Raw genomic sequence first — 11,522 nt, forward strand, 5'->3', positions numbered from 1 at the left:
AGCACTCGGGAGGCTGAGGCAGGAGAATCGCTGTGAGTTTGAGACCAGCCTGGGCTACATAGTGAGTTCCAGGTCAGTCTCAACTACATAGTGAGACCCTGTCTCAAAAAAACAAACAAACAAAAAAATCCAAAATAAAACAAAAGACTTCAGAGAGGATGAAGACATTGTAGAAATGTTCCTCCCTCCCCCTCCTCTTCCCCCCCCCGCAAGGGGATGGAATCCAGGGCCTTGTGTGTCCTACCCCAGCACTCTGCCCATGAACTATACCTCCAGCTCTGCTCCCTGCGTCTTACTTCATTTTGACCCAGATGATTTAAGCTCTTTCTGTTTTAGTTGGAGAGAAGGTCTCATTAAGTTGCCCTGGCCGGGCTCCAACTGGACACCCTCCTGCCTCAGCCTCCCAGGTGGATGGGATCATGCGTGTGCACCACTGCACCACTGCTGTGCTCTCTGCAGTCTTGGTGGCCTCTCAGCTTGGACTTTTCCTCCCTGACCTGGTGCTCTGTGCCAATGCACAGGTGCAGGTGGGGTGTCGCTTCTCTGGCAGCCCCTTGAATGACTCCTGCCCAGGTCTGGGACACCCCGTGTGACTGCACGAGAGCCTTGGACGCCACGCTGGGGTTGTGCGTGCCCCCACCTGAACGAGCGCGTCTCTGGACCCGGTGACAATCAGGTTGTTCTGGGGACCGAATACCGAAGCCTCCACCGCGTCCTCATGTTCCAAGTCGGTGGCCAGGAATCGGCGGAAGGACTGCGCATCGGCCAGAAATATCCGCACGCATCTCCCAAAGCCTGAAACGCACATGGGACGGCAGCCGCTCTCGGCTCCGGGACCCAGGGTGCAGACGGGTCCAGGACGAAGGGGACAGGGCCCGGCCCTACCCCCCACATGCAGGGGCCTTGCAGGCATCAGCGACACAGGAAACCTGTCCCTCAGTGACTGTCATAGGCTTGGACGATTGAGGTCCGCGTGCTCCTCAGGCGGCGGGAGGCGAACAGAGGAGAGCAGGGAGGAGGGAGGGAGGGACGGGGAGGGCGGGGAAGTTCCCTCCCCCACCCTGAGCCCGAGGGGAGGGAGCGCTGGCGGCCGGTGGCTGTGGCAGAAGGGACACAGGGCCAACCTGGGGGAGCTCCAGCCCCCACAAGTGTCTGTTGCCATCACGTGCCAGTCGGACAGCGTTTTCAGAGCCGACTGCGAGCACCGGTCGGTCACAGAGCCCCCAGAGGACACGCAAGACCCAGGACCCCGTCTCCCAGAAGGACTGCAGGCCCAGGACCGCTTGCGCGGGTCAGCACTGGCCTCCCCCGTGGCTGTCAGGCAAGGGCAAGGACCGCGGCTCCCACTCCCAGGGTACAGAGCCTGGAGGAGTTTAGGAGCCTTCCGTGCCACCAGGAGGCCGCCGCTGCCTGCTCTTTAGGGCCCTTGACGGGTCAGTCAGCTGATGGATCGCCTGATTTTGATGGATCGATTGAATGGCTGGCTGGATGCTTTGAGGGGCTGGGATGCATCACCATATGCTAAGTAGGTCCTCACTACTGAGCTACACGCAGCCCCAGTTTTTAATAATTAAGGGTGTGTTTTGAGACAGGGTCTTACTGCGTAGTCCAAGCTGGCCTTGAACTTGTGGGGATCCTCCTGCCTCAGCTTCCCCAGTGCTGAGATTACAGGCCTGCACACTATGCCTGGCTACATTTTTTGGTACCAGGGATCGAACTCGGGACCTTGCGCTTATGAGGCAGGTGGGCGGCACCACTGAGCTAAATCCTCAGCCCCCCTGGCTGCATTTTTAAAAGTTGAAAGAAATCAAGCCAGTGTCATGGCACACACCCACAATTCTAGCTGTGTGGGAGGCTGAAGCAGGTGGGCTGCAAGTTCGAGAGACCTCGTGTCAAAGTACAAATAGTAAGGGCTGAGGATGCAGCTCCATAGCACTGTGCTCGCCTGGCATATTCGAGGTCCTGGGTTCCAGCCCCCAGTACTACAAGGAAAAAAATACTGGAGACCGGGGATTTAACTCAGGGGTTCCACCACCTGCCTTGCAAGCAGAAAGTCCAGCGTTCGAACCCTGGTACCAAAAAAAGATTGACACTTCATGGTAGGTGAAGATGATATAGAATTCCAAGGTTGGTGTCGATAAAGTTTTATTAGCACTCGGCCCCAGGTTGTACACAGTGCCTGTGTTGGCTTCCTGTGTGCACAGCACAGCCGTGTCCTTGCAGCAGGCACTGCCTTTCCTGGGCTGCACAGCCAGAAACCCTTGGTTGATGCGACCATTGGCAGAAGACATTGTTGACCACTGCCCTAGGGCCCCCATGTCCCCAAACACCACCCATTTCCAACTCGACTTGAGCCCCCAAGGTAAGAGGCAGGCACTACCTGCAGCCAGAAGGGACTCATCTTCTGCCAGCACCAGGAAACACGCCGCTTCCGGGAGCCTCTCCAGCAGCTGGTCTCCTTGGCCTCCATCTGGGGAAACCTGGCCAGAGTCAGACAGGGTCAGCACTGCTGTGGCTGCAGGTCGGGGCCCAGGACTGGTTTTGCTTTGTAGTTCAGGCTGGCCTTGAACTGGCTACGGAGCCCGGGTTGGCCTTGAACTTGCCTGTGCCCTTGAAGGACCCCTGGGGATCTCAAATAAGATAGAGTCACAGGCACCCATGTTATCCCAGCACTCAGGAGGCTGAGGCAGGGGGATCGCCACAAGTCCGAGGCCAGCCTGGGCTACATACAAAGAAGACCCTGTCGCAAAACACAAAACAAGCCTGAGATTTAGCTCAGGGGTGTCACCGCCTGCCTTTCAAGCACAAGGCCCTGAGTTTGATCCCCAATACCAAACAAACAAACAAAAATCCACAAAACAAAAACTAAACCAAAAAAAGAAAAGAAAGACAACGGCAGGGGGGAGCTACCAGGTGTCGGAGTGTCCCCCGCAGTAGCTATGGGGAAGATCATGACTCCCACTGCCCAGGACAGCCATGCACTCTGGAGAGGAAGTGGTGTTGGTTACGTAGTCAATCACTTACCACAGCGATGGAGCCGCCGCTGAACCCCATGATCAGCCTTGCTTGTTTCTGGAGCGGGACTGCGCACACCGGGCTCTCCTCTGGTGTGATGGACAGCAGCCGTGTCCCCTGCAGCTGTCCGGTGGCTGAGCTCCACACACTGATAGCACCGCCCTTGGACACGGTCAGCAACTGGGCCTGGGGCGCCAGCACAGCTGCGCACAGCGAGGGGTCAGAGACATCCCCCAGGATGCGGAAAAGCAGCTCTGTGGGCTGAAGGTTCCAAGCGCTGATCTAGGGGAGCAAGAGGGAGACGCAGTTCAGGGGAACCAAGCGCAAGACTTGTGTGAGTCATGGGGTCTTGCCGTGCGGCCAGGCTGCCCTTGAACCCCTGGGCTCGAGTGATCTTCCTGCCTCAGCTTCCTGAGTAGTAGGACAGGCGTGCACCACTACGCCCAGCTAAACCCCTTTCTTTATGCCCATTCTTTTCAGTACTTTGTGACTTTTATTGTCCATGCTGCAAATCAAATTCAGAGGGTGAAAGGAGCTATGGGTCTTGTACTGGATTCTGGAATGGTGAGAAGACTCCTGTGGGAGACCTCACAGACTTTCTAGTAGCAGCGTAGCCGATGTTCACGTCTCAGCGTGACCCACACACCTGTGTCACGTCAGACCTTGGCCAGGAGGGAGGGAGGCTGCGAGAAGGGCACTGGGAACTCTGTACCATGGAGCTTTTCCAGAAATCTAAAATTGTTCCAAAAGAAAAAGTTGGGTTTTTATTTTTTTAAGACAAGGTCTTGCTATGTCGTTCAGGCTGGCTTTGAACTCCTGGCGATCTTCCTGCCTCAGCCTCCTGAGTTCTGGAATTAGATAAAGCTTTAGAAATAGAAGCCGTGTGGCCAGGTGGGGTGGTGCCTGCCTGTGATCCCAGCACTGGGGAGGCCGAGGCAAGAGAATCGTTGCAGGTTCGAGGCCAGCCTGGGCTACAGCATTGTGCAGCCAGGCGTGGTGGTGCATACCTATAACCCCAGCTATACCCAGGAGACTGAGGCAGGACGATCTGGACTCAGAGGCCAGCCCGGGCAGCACACTGAGACAGCACCAGCACATGGTGGCCGCGGTGAAGTGGCACTTTCAGTGGAACGTGCAGGCCTGCAGTGACCAAGCGATGACAGGAGCTCCAAGGCCACAAGGAAAGCTGGCTGGGATCATGGAGGCCAAAGGTGATGTCTGAAACCCCTTCCGGAACCTTCAGGTGCCGACCCCCCCTGCAGAGCGGCGGCCCCTGCCTCCTCTGGGAGCCCTGGTCCCGGCTCAGGTGGCCCAGCAGGGCAGCTTCACGTTACCTGTGAGCCCCAGGCTGCGTACACCACGCCGTGGGCCTCGTCCGGGTGCAGGTGGCAGGTCTGGGGGCCCAGAGCCCCTGCGTCCCTCAGGGTGACGCTCTCCCGGCCTGACCGCAGGTGCCACAGGCGCAGCGTGCGGTCCCTGGAGGCGGAGACGGCCCGCGCGCCCCGGGCAAGCACGGCCACACAGGTCACCTCTCCTGCGTGGGATGTGGAGCATTAGCTGGGCACTCTGCCCTGATCGCCATGGCGCCCATGGGCGGGGGACGCCCAGCTTCCACAGACAACGTGGGTGGGTTTGAGCAGGAAACCGTGAGGGGAAGAAAAATGCAAAATGTAACAGAGGGATGGGGTTTGATCAGTCCTCCCACATGCCAAATTTACAACAAACAGAAGCCTAGATTTTACAAAGGCTCAGTGTCTGGAAGGTACCTAATGGTTGTTGCTGCTGTTTTGAGACAGTCTCGCTATGTAGTTCAGACCAGCTATGACCTCACTATGCAACCCAGCTGGCCTTGAACTGACGGGGATCCTCCTGACTCAGCCTCCAGAGTGCTGAGGTGTGCACCACGACGCCTGACCAGGACGACATCAATTTCTAAGAGCTCAGAGAAGAGCCAAGCGGGGGAAACTCATTTGTCTGTGCTGCGTTGTTGGAACACGAGAAGCCACTGTAAGTTTCTCTAATTTGACGTTTAGTCACGGCTCCCCATGATAACCCCCTTCCAGAATCCCTGCAACCTCACGCCCAGCTCTCGGGAGCCACCACGAGTCAGCAGACTTTCCCTCTTCACACCATTCACACCCGTGGCAGCTGCCGGGTTCACAATAAATTTTTTTCCTGGTACCGGGGCTCGAACTCAGGAACCTGCCCTTGTGAGGCCAGTACAGGGCCACTGAGCTAAATCCCTGGCTCTTCAATAAATTCTTTACAGTGTTTGTGTGACAACAAACAGTGAGAGCCTGTCACGAGGTGCCCCGGTCAGCCCAGCGCTGTGGGGTGATCCCTAGGACGGGGTGAAAGTGGAAGAGAGAGATGAAAGCCTTAGAGCATTCTGTGGCTTGAGTCAATGTCTCCCCCAAATCATCACAGGGAATTTAACCCAGTGCAGTCAAGAAGTGCAACTTTTTTCCTTTCTGCGGTACTCACAGATGAGCCCAGAATCTTCTCACAAACTCTCTTCCCTCCCTCCCTCCCTCTTTCTTTCTCTGTGGTACTGGAGCCTGAATGCGGGCCTTCACACCGAGCTACATCCCCAATCCATTGTTTACTAGTTTTTTTTCTGGTACTGGGGATTGAACTCGGGACCTTGCGCTTGCAAAGCAAGTGGCAGAACCACTGCGCTAAATCCCCGGCCATTTTTCACTTTTTATTTTGAGTCAGGATCTCTCTAAGTGGCCCAGACTGGCCTTGAACTTGGGATCCTCCTGCTTCAGCCTCCTGAGTAGCTAGGATCACGGGAGCCCTGCTTGGGGGTGACTTGTTCTGAGCTCTTAGTGCTACGGGAACAGAGCTGAGTATCCTACTAAGAGGGGCCCTCTGGAGGGCACAGGGCACTGCTGCCCCGACACCCACCTGTGTGTCCTGTGAGGACGTGGACCACGTGCTGCTCCTCCACGTCCCACACGGTCACCACACCGTCCTGGGCGCCCACCACCAGCAGCTGCTCCTTGGGGCTCCATGCCAGGGCAGTGACACCTGCAGCCACACAGGTTTGGAGCCGAGCCTCAGCCCCCGTTTGGCCGCTGTGGGACCCCAAACTGCATCCACCCACCGCCCGGGGTACCCACCTCTGTGGCAGCCGGTGAGGGGGATGCACAGGGGGCCCCCGGGGGGCTGCAGGCACGCAGCCAGAGGCACCAGCACCGGGTGCGGGCATGCGCGGAGCCAGGCCTGGGCCTGCTGGCACAGCGGCCCCACCAGCACCGGGCAGGAGGTGGCGAAGGACTGCAGTCTGGCCAGCAGCTCCACATACAGCACGCTTCTCTCTGCGGAGGGCGCAGGGACAGCGACTGCCTGAGTGGTCCCAGGCTGCCTCCAGGCTCCCAGCCTTTGCACACACAGACTCTGGGAGGCTGAGGCAGGAGGGTTGGAGGTTTGAGCCCAGCCTGGACGACCTGGCAACATAGCGAGGCCCCTGTCTCCAAATCAACTAAAAGGGCCGGGATGGGGTGTCTAGCGTGTGGGCTTCCATCCCCTGTAGCCTAAGACAACCCAGGAAAGAAGCTCGGTGCCACCGAAACCGCGGCCTGCGGGGCATCGGACAGACGTCATCGAGCTTGCGGACAGGCAGGGTCCTGCAGCGCCCCCTGGTGGCGGGATTGGTCCCCACTGGGGAGCCGCAGCTGTCAATCAATGAGCACGCAAAGGCCCTGGCTTTGACGCCGGCAACCACTAGGTCCTGGAGGTCGCAGGGTCGATGGGTTCTGCGGGTGAGAACCCGGGCACTGCAGAAAGGGCTGCTCCAGGCCTGATGCCACCGCAAGTCCTGAAGACAGTGGGTGACCCTGGCTTCGTCCACCCTTTATGCCACTAAAGGTGCGCCTACCAATGATTCCCGCGGTGACTTTAAACTGGGCACAGTGGTGCATGCCACTCATCCCAGAACTCAGGGAGGCTGAGGCAGGAGAGTGCGAGCCGAACCCAGGCAACTTAGTTACTTAGGGAGACCTTGTCTCAAAATAAAAAGAATTAAAATGGCCGGGGATGCAGCTCAGTGCAAAGGCCCTGGTTTCCATCTCTAATACTGGAGAGATGGGGGGGTGGGGGTGGGGAAGGATCAAGCTAAATAGGCAAAATAAAATGTTAATGTTGGGGAAACTGGAGGGTAGGCATGACCACACCTGGTACAGTGGCTGGCATGGTCCTGGCATCCCAGCACCGTGGAAGGCTGAGGCAGGAGGGTTGCAAGTTCTAGCCCACCTTGGGCTAATTAGCCACTTAGTAATACCCTGTCTCAAAATATAATTAAATAAAAAGTGCTGGGTATGTGGCTCAGTGTGAAGGACAAGGTTCAACCCTCAGTGTTGGAAAAATAGTCTGTGTAGATCCAAGTATTTGCAGCAGAACGGATCACAAGAACCAAGGGCCTAGAGCCCTGGGAAGCAGGGGCCAAACTCCTGAAAAGCAGCCCTTCTTGTCACTGGATGGCAACAGATGGCCCTGGGCAGGCTGCCTGTGGGAGCTGCTTTCTCCCGCGGTCCATGCAGGTGCTGTTTCCTGAGCTGTCCCTGAGCACCGCCACCAGACCTTCCAGGAACAGTGTGGGCCAGGTAGCAGGGGTCACCCCAGGTCAGTTCAGAACTGGCAGTGGGCACCAGGAGCGAGGGGCCCAGAGGCTGAGGCAGGACAGCCCCTGGCAGGGCGGAGGGCCCTGGCCAGACCGGCCACTCACCTGCACCCCGGAGCTCGAGGGCCGGGCGGCAGAGCTCGAGTGCCTCGCGCACCAGGCCTAGCTCGGGGCTGTCCACGTGGGGCACACACAGGTCCACATCGTCCAGCAGGGCATCGAGGCCGCCAGACAGCAGCCGGCAGGACAGCCAGCTCATGTCACCTGCGTGCACGGGGTGGGCAGGGCTCAGTGTGGCCTCCATCTCCTCCCAGCTCCCCACCCAGCGGGACCGAGGCCTGGCTGACCCGGTGGGGGGCTGCACTGCGCACTGTGGGGGTGGGCGGGACAGAGGGTCCTGAGCTTCAGAATCACAGGGAGCGGGAGCGGGGAGCATGGGTGGATGGATGGAGGGGTCCACAGACAGGTGGGAGGGTGGGTGGAAAACGGGCAAACGACTCTCTCTGGGGCAGCCTGGCCACCCTCTGTGCCACCGTCAGAGGGCCACATGGCCAGCCGTGCACTGTGAGGGCTGAGCAGCCTGGCCCTGACTCCTAGACTCGAGCCCTGGGCCCCGCTGGCTCTGGGTGGGAGCCTGGTGCTCACCCAGCACATCCTGCAGCAGCTCCCTGGTGCGCCCAGCACGCAGCAGGTGGAGGGGCAGCTCTGCCAGCTTCCGCTCATTGGCCACGGAGTCTGAGAACCACAGGGGCTGTGGGGCCACCTGTGGGGTTTTTGGGAACAGGGGCTGGGGCACAAGGTCACTCAGCCACTCTACAAACTGCAGCAGGGGATGCGGTGGCCCATGTCCTCCTGGGGTCCCCAGGCTTGGGTGCTCTGAGGCAGGGGCCAGGCACTTCTGGGGTAGGGAGGTTTCAAAGGGGAGCACTGAGCTGGGCCTCAGAGGATGAGCAGGAGTCTGTCCAGCAAAGTGTGTCAGAAAGCAATGGGATTGCCATGTGGCACACACTTGTAGTCCTTAGTGAGGAAGCTGAGGCAGGAGCATCTAATGAGCCTAAGAGTCCAATCCAGCCTGGGCAGCATAGCAAGACCCCTCTCCAAACAAAAGCAAGTAAAACCAGCAGAGGCAAAGACCTCGAGGTATGAAAGAGCAGGACAAGAGTTTGGGGACATGACAGGAGGCACTGGGGAGCTATGGGAAGCGTTAGAGGAGAGGCAGGGTTGGGTTGAATTATCAGAGGGTTCTTTGGGAGGATGGACACAAAGGAAGGTGCTGGGCTGGGAAACTAGAGAGGTCAGATTGCACCCCAGGCAGGAGGATGAGGGGCGCTGCAGGGATTCTGGGCACACAGGAAGAGCCAGGAAGTCTAAGTGGCTCAAGAGGAGAAAGGGTAGAGCAGAGAACCATCCCTGACCTGGCCTCTGGGACCCTGGGAGAAAGAAGAAAAGTCCAGCTGCAGGGAACGAATGATAACCGTGGTCCAGAGGAAGCCGTCTGGGGGCCGAGGGAGGGGCCGGAGGGCAGGTGGGGGAGGGGCCGGCCTGACGTTCCTGACCAGCTCCGTGAGGGTTGCGATGCCCATCTGCGCTCCTGGCCCGCCCCGGGACGGAACCGCAGGGCGCTCTGCCACTGACCAATGCCCCCAGCCCCTTTCATTTTGAGACAGGGTCTCACAGAGTTTTCCTAGCTGGCTTCAAACTTGCGATCCTCCTGCCTCAGCCTTCTGTGTGGCTGAGATGACAGGCATGCACCGCTAAAGTGTTCGCTTTCTTTAAAGCACCCGAGATTTTAAAGGGCCGCAGGACTGGAAATCAGAGAGAACCGTGGAACCCACAGAGGGAGACACTCAAGGCCCAGCAGGGGAGAAGGGTGGGTAGATGGGGCATGGCAGAGGCGTGATAGATGACAGAGACATCCTCAGTTTCTGTTTCTTTTTGCAGTGCCAGAGATGGAATCCAGGGCCTCACCCATGACAGGCCTACTCTTTTCCTCCCAGCTATCCTTCAGTGAGCCCTTTTTATTTTTATTTTGAGGCAGAGTCTCGCCAAGTTGTCCAGGTTGGGCTTGAACTTGCGACCCTCCTGCCTCAGCCTCCCGTGGTGTGACACCTTGCCCGGCTAGGGGTGGTTTTAATGTTTCGAAGTGTTGGGATTTTTTTCTCCCCTAGAAAGTTGGGGGTCTATGTCCCTCTCCTCTGCTGCTCCCCACCCAGAGTTTGCTTGAGGGTTGGCTGGGATGGGGTGGGCCCTGCAGGTGGCCGGGGCAGGCAGTTTGCTCACCTTGCGGTCTAGGCTCAGTGGCCTCCCCACCGGTGGCAGGGTGATGAGTTTCTTGGTCCCCTGGCTCCAGGCGCCCGCAAAGAAGTCGGCCAGGATGCTGTGCCGGGCGGCCACCTCAGGTGGGGACAGGTAGCGCTCGCTGACCACCTCAGCCAGCTGCCTGTGGGGCAGGGACGCAGGCTTGTGGCTGGGGACACGGTGAGCTGAGGCAGCCACCCGTCTCCCCGGCTGGATGTCTGGCCATCCTGATCACCTTCTGGGGCCTGCTGCCTGGGGACTGCCGTGCCTGTCACTTAGTGTTGGTCCCTAAATTGGCCTCTTCCCTCTTGCTTAAATATATGGACTTTAAAAGGAGCTTTTGGAAGCCGGGCATGGGGGCGCACGCCTGTAATCCCAGTGTGTAAGAGGCTGAGGCAGGAGGATCACAAGTTCAAGCCCAGCCTGGAGAATTTAGCAAGACCCTGACTTCAAGAAAATAAGTAAAAAAGAAAGAAAAACAAAGAAATGAAAACTTAACCATACATGTTCATGGCAACACTATGCACAACAGCTAAAACGTGGAAGACCCCAGTGGGCAGTGAACAGTCAACACAGCGGGGGGGGTCCGTCGGAAAGTGGAATATTATGAAGCCAGGAAAAGGAGTGCAGCTCTGACACAGCTACGGCGTGGAGGAGACACTGGATGATAGCAGCCAGACCCACAAGGTCACACAGCATGGGATCCCACGAACGTGAAGTGTCCAGGGCAGAAGGGGCCATGGGAAGCGCACGGGCTGGGGGAAGGGACGGGGATGGACGGCTCCTGGGACTGGGCTCCTGCAGGGTGACAAGTCTGGAGCGAGAGACGGTGGTCACCCAGCACAGTGCACTGGACACCGCTCAGCGGTGCCCTCGAGGGCTGTAAACGGTACGTCAGGTGCCTTCACCCCGATCTTAAACAGGGGTGCTGAGGCTGAGGCCCAGAAGCTGAGTGCTTTTCCGGCACAGGTGGGGCCCTGCATCGGGGTGTGGTATATATGCCTATGACCCTGTGACCTGAGGCTGAGGCAGGAGGATCCCAAGTTCAAGACCTGTGCAACTTAACAAAACCCTCCCTCAAAACCTATTTAAAGGGGGCTGGGGTGGAACTAGTTTAGTCCCCAGTATCATAAGTAAATACATAATATAAAAGTGCTGCAGTGTGGCTGAGTGGGGAGGTGCATGTCTAGCAGGCTCCAGGCCCTTAGGCTCCACCCCCAGCATTTCAGACGTGGGACCACGTCTTACTTTGAGTTCAGGCTGGCTGTGGACTCTGGCAATCTTCCTGCCTCAGCCTCGCAGGTTCTGGACTGACAGGTGTGCACCACCACTCCCAGCTTTAAATATATTTAAAAAATTCAAATGAGTGTGTTCTGCATCCCTGGTGGGGGGGCCCGGATCTCGGTGCGAATCCAACCCCGTGCCTGGGCCTGGGGACACTGATGGGTTGGGCTCAGGGCCCAGGCCCCGTGAGCACCTGTGCGCGATGGCCAGCAACGCGGCGCCGTGCATGGGCCTCCGGGACAAGCAGTGGCCCAGGTCGCGGCGCAGCCGAACCCACAGCAGTGGCGGGAAGCGCAGCAGC

General features: G+C 58.3%; 1 protein-coding gene across 1 annotated transcript in view; it reads right to left on the reverse strand.

Moving 5' to 3' along the window:
• The window catches only part of Nwd1 (NACHT and WD repeat domain containing 1), a 30,581-nt gene that overhangs the window by 7,372 nt on the left and 11,687 nt on the right, over window positions 1–11,522 (reverse strand). Inside the window, exons 8-17 of the mRNA XM_033759375.1 lie at window positions 11,415–11,522; window positions 9,920–10,079; window positions 8,285–8,402; window positions 7,745–7,903; window positions 6,141–6,338; window positions 5,926–6,048; window positions 4,350–4,549; window positions 3,025–3,297; window positions 2,381–2,480; window positions 641–795 (exon numbers count right to left, since the gene is read on the reverse strand). The exon at window positions 11,415–11,522 is cut by the window's right edge and continues 17 nt beyond it. Of these exons, the coding sequence (XP_033615266.1) occupies window positions 641–795; window positions 2,381–2,480; window positions 3,025–3,297; window positions 4,350–4,549; window positions 5,926–6,048; window positions 6,141–6,338; window positions 7,745–7,903; window positions 8,285–8,402; window positions 9,920–10,079; window positions 11,415–11,522 (1,594 nt within the window). The remainder of the gene's footprint in view (window positions 1–640; window positions 796–2,380; window positions 2,481–3,024; window positions 3,298–4,349; window positions 4,550–5,925; window positions 6,049–6,140; window positions 6,339–7,744; window positions 7,904–8,284; window positions 8,403–9,919; window positions 10,080–11,414) is intronic.

This window comes from Fukomys damarensis, unplaced genomic scaffold, assembly GCF_012274545.1.
Source record: "Fukomys damarensis isolate Sample0158 unplaced genomic scaffold, DMR_v1.0_HiC HiC_scaffold_37, whole genome shotgun sequence".
NCBI lineage: Eukaryota > Metazoa > Chordata > Mammalia > Rodentia > Bathyergidae > Fukomys > Fukomys damarensis.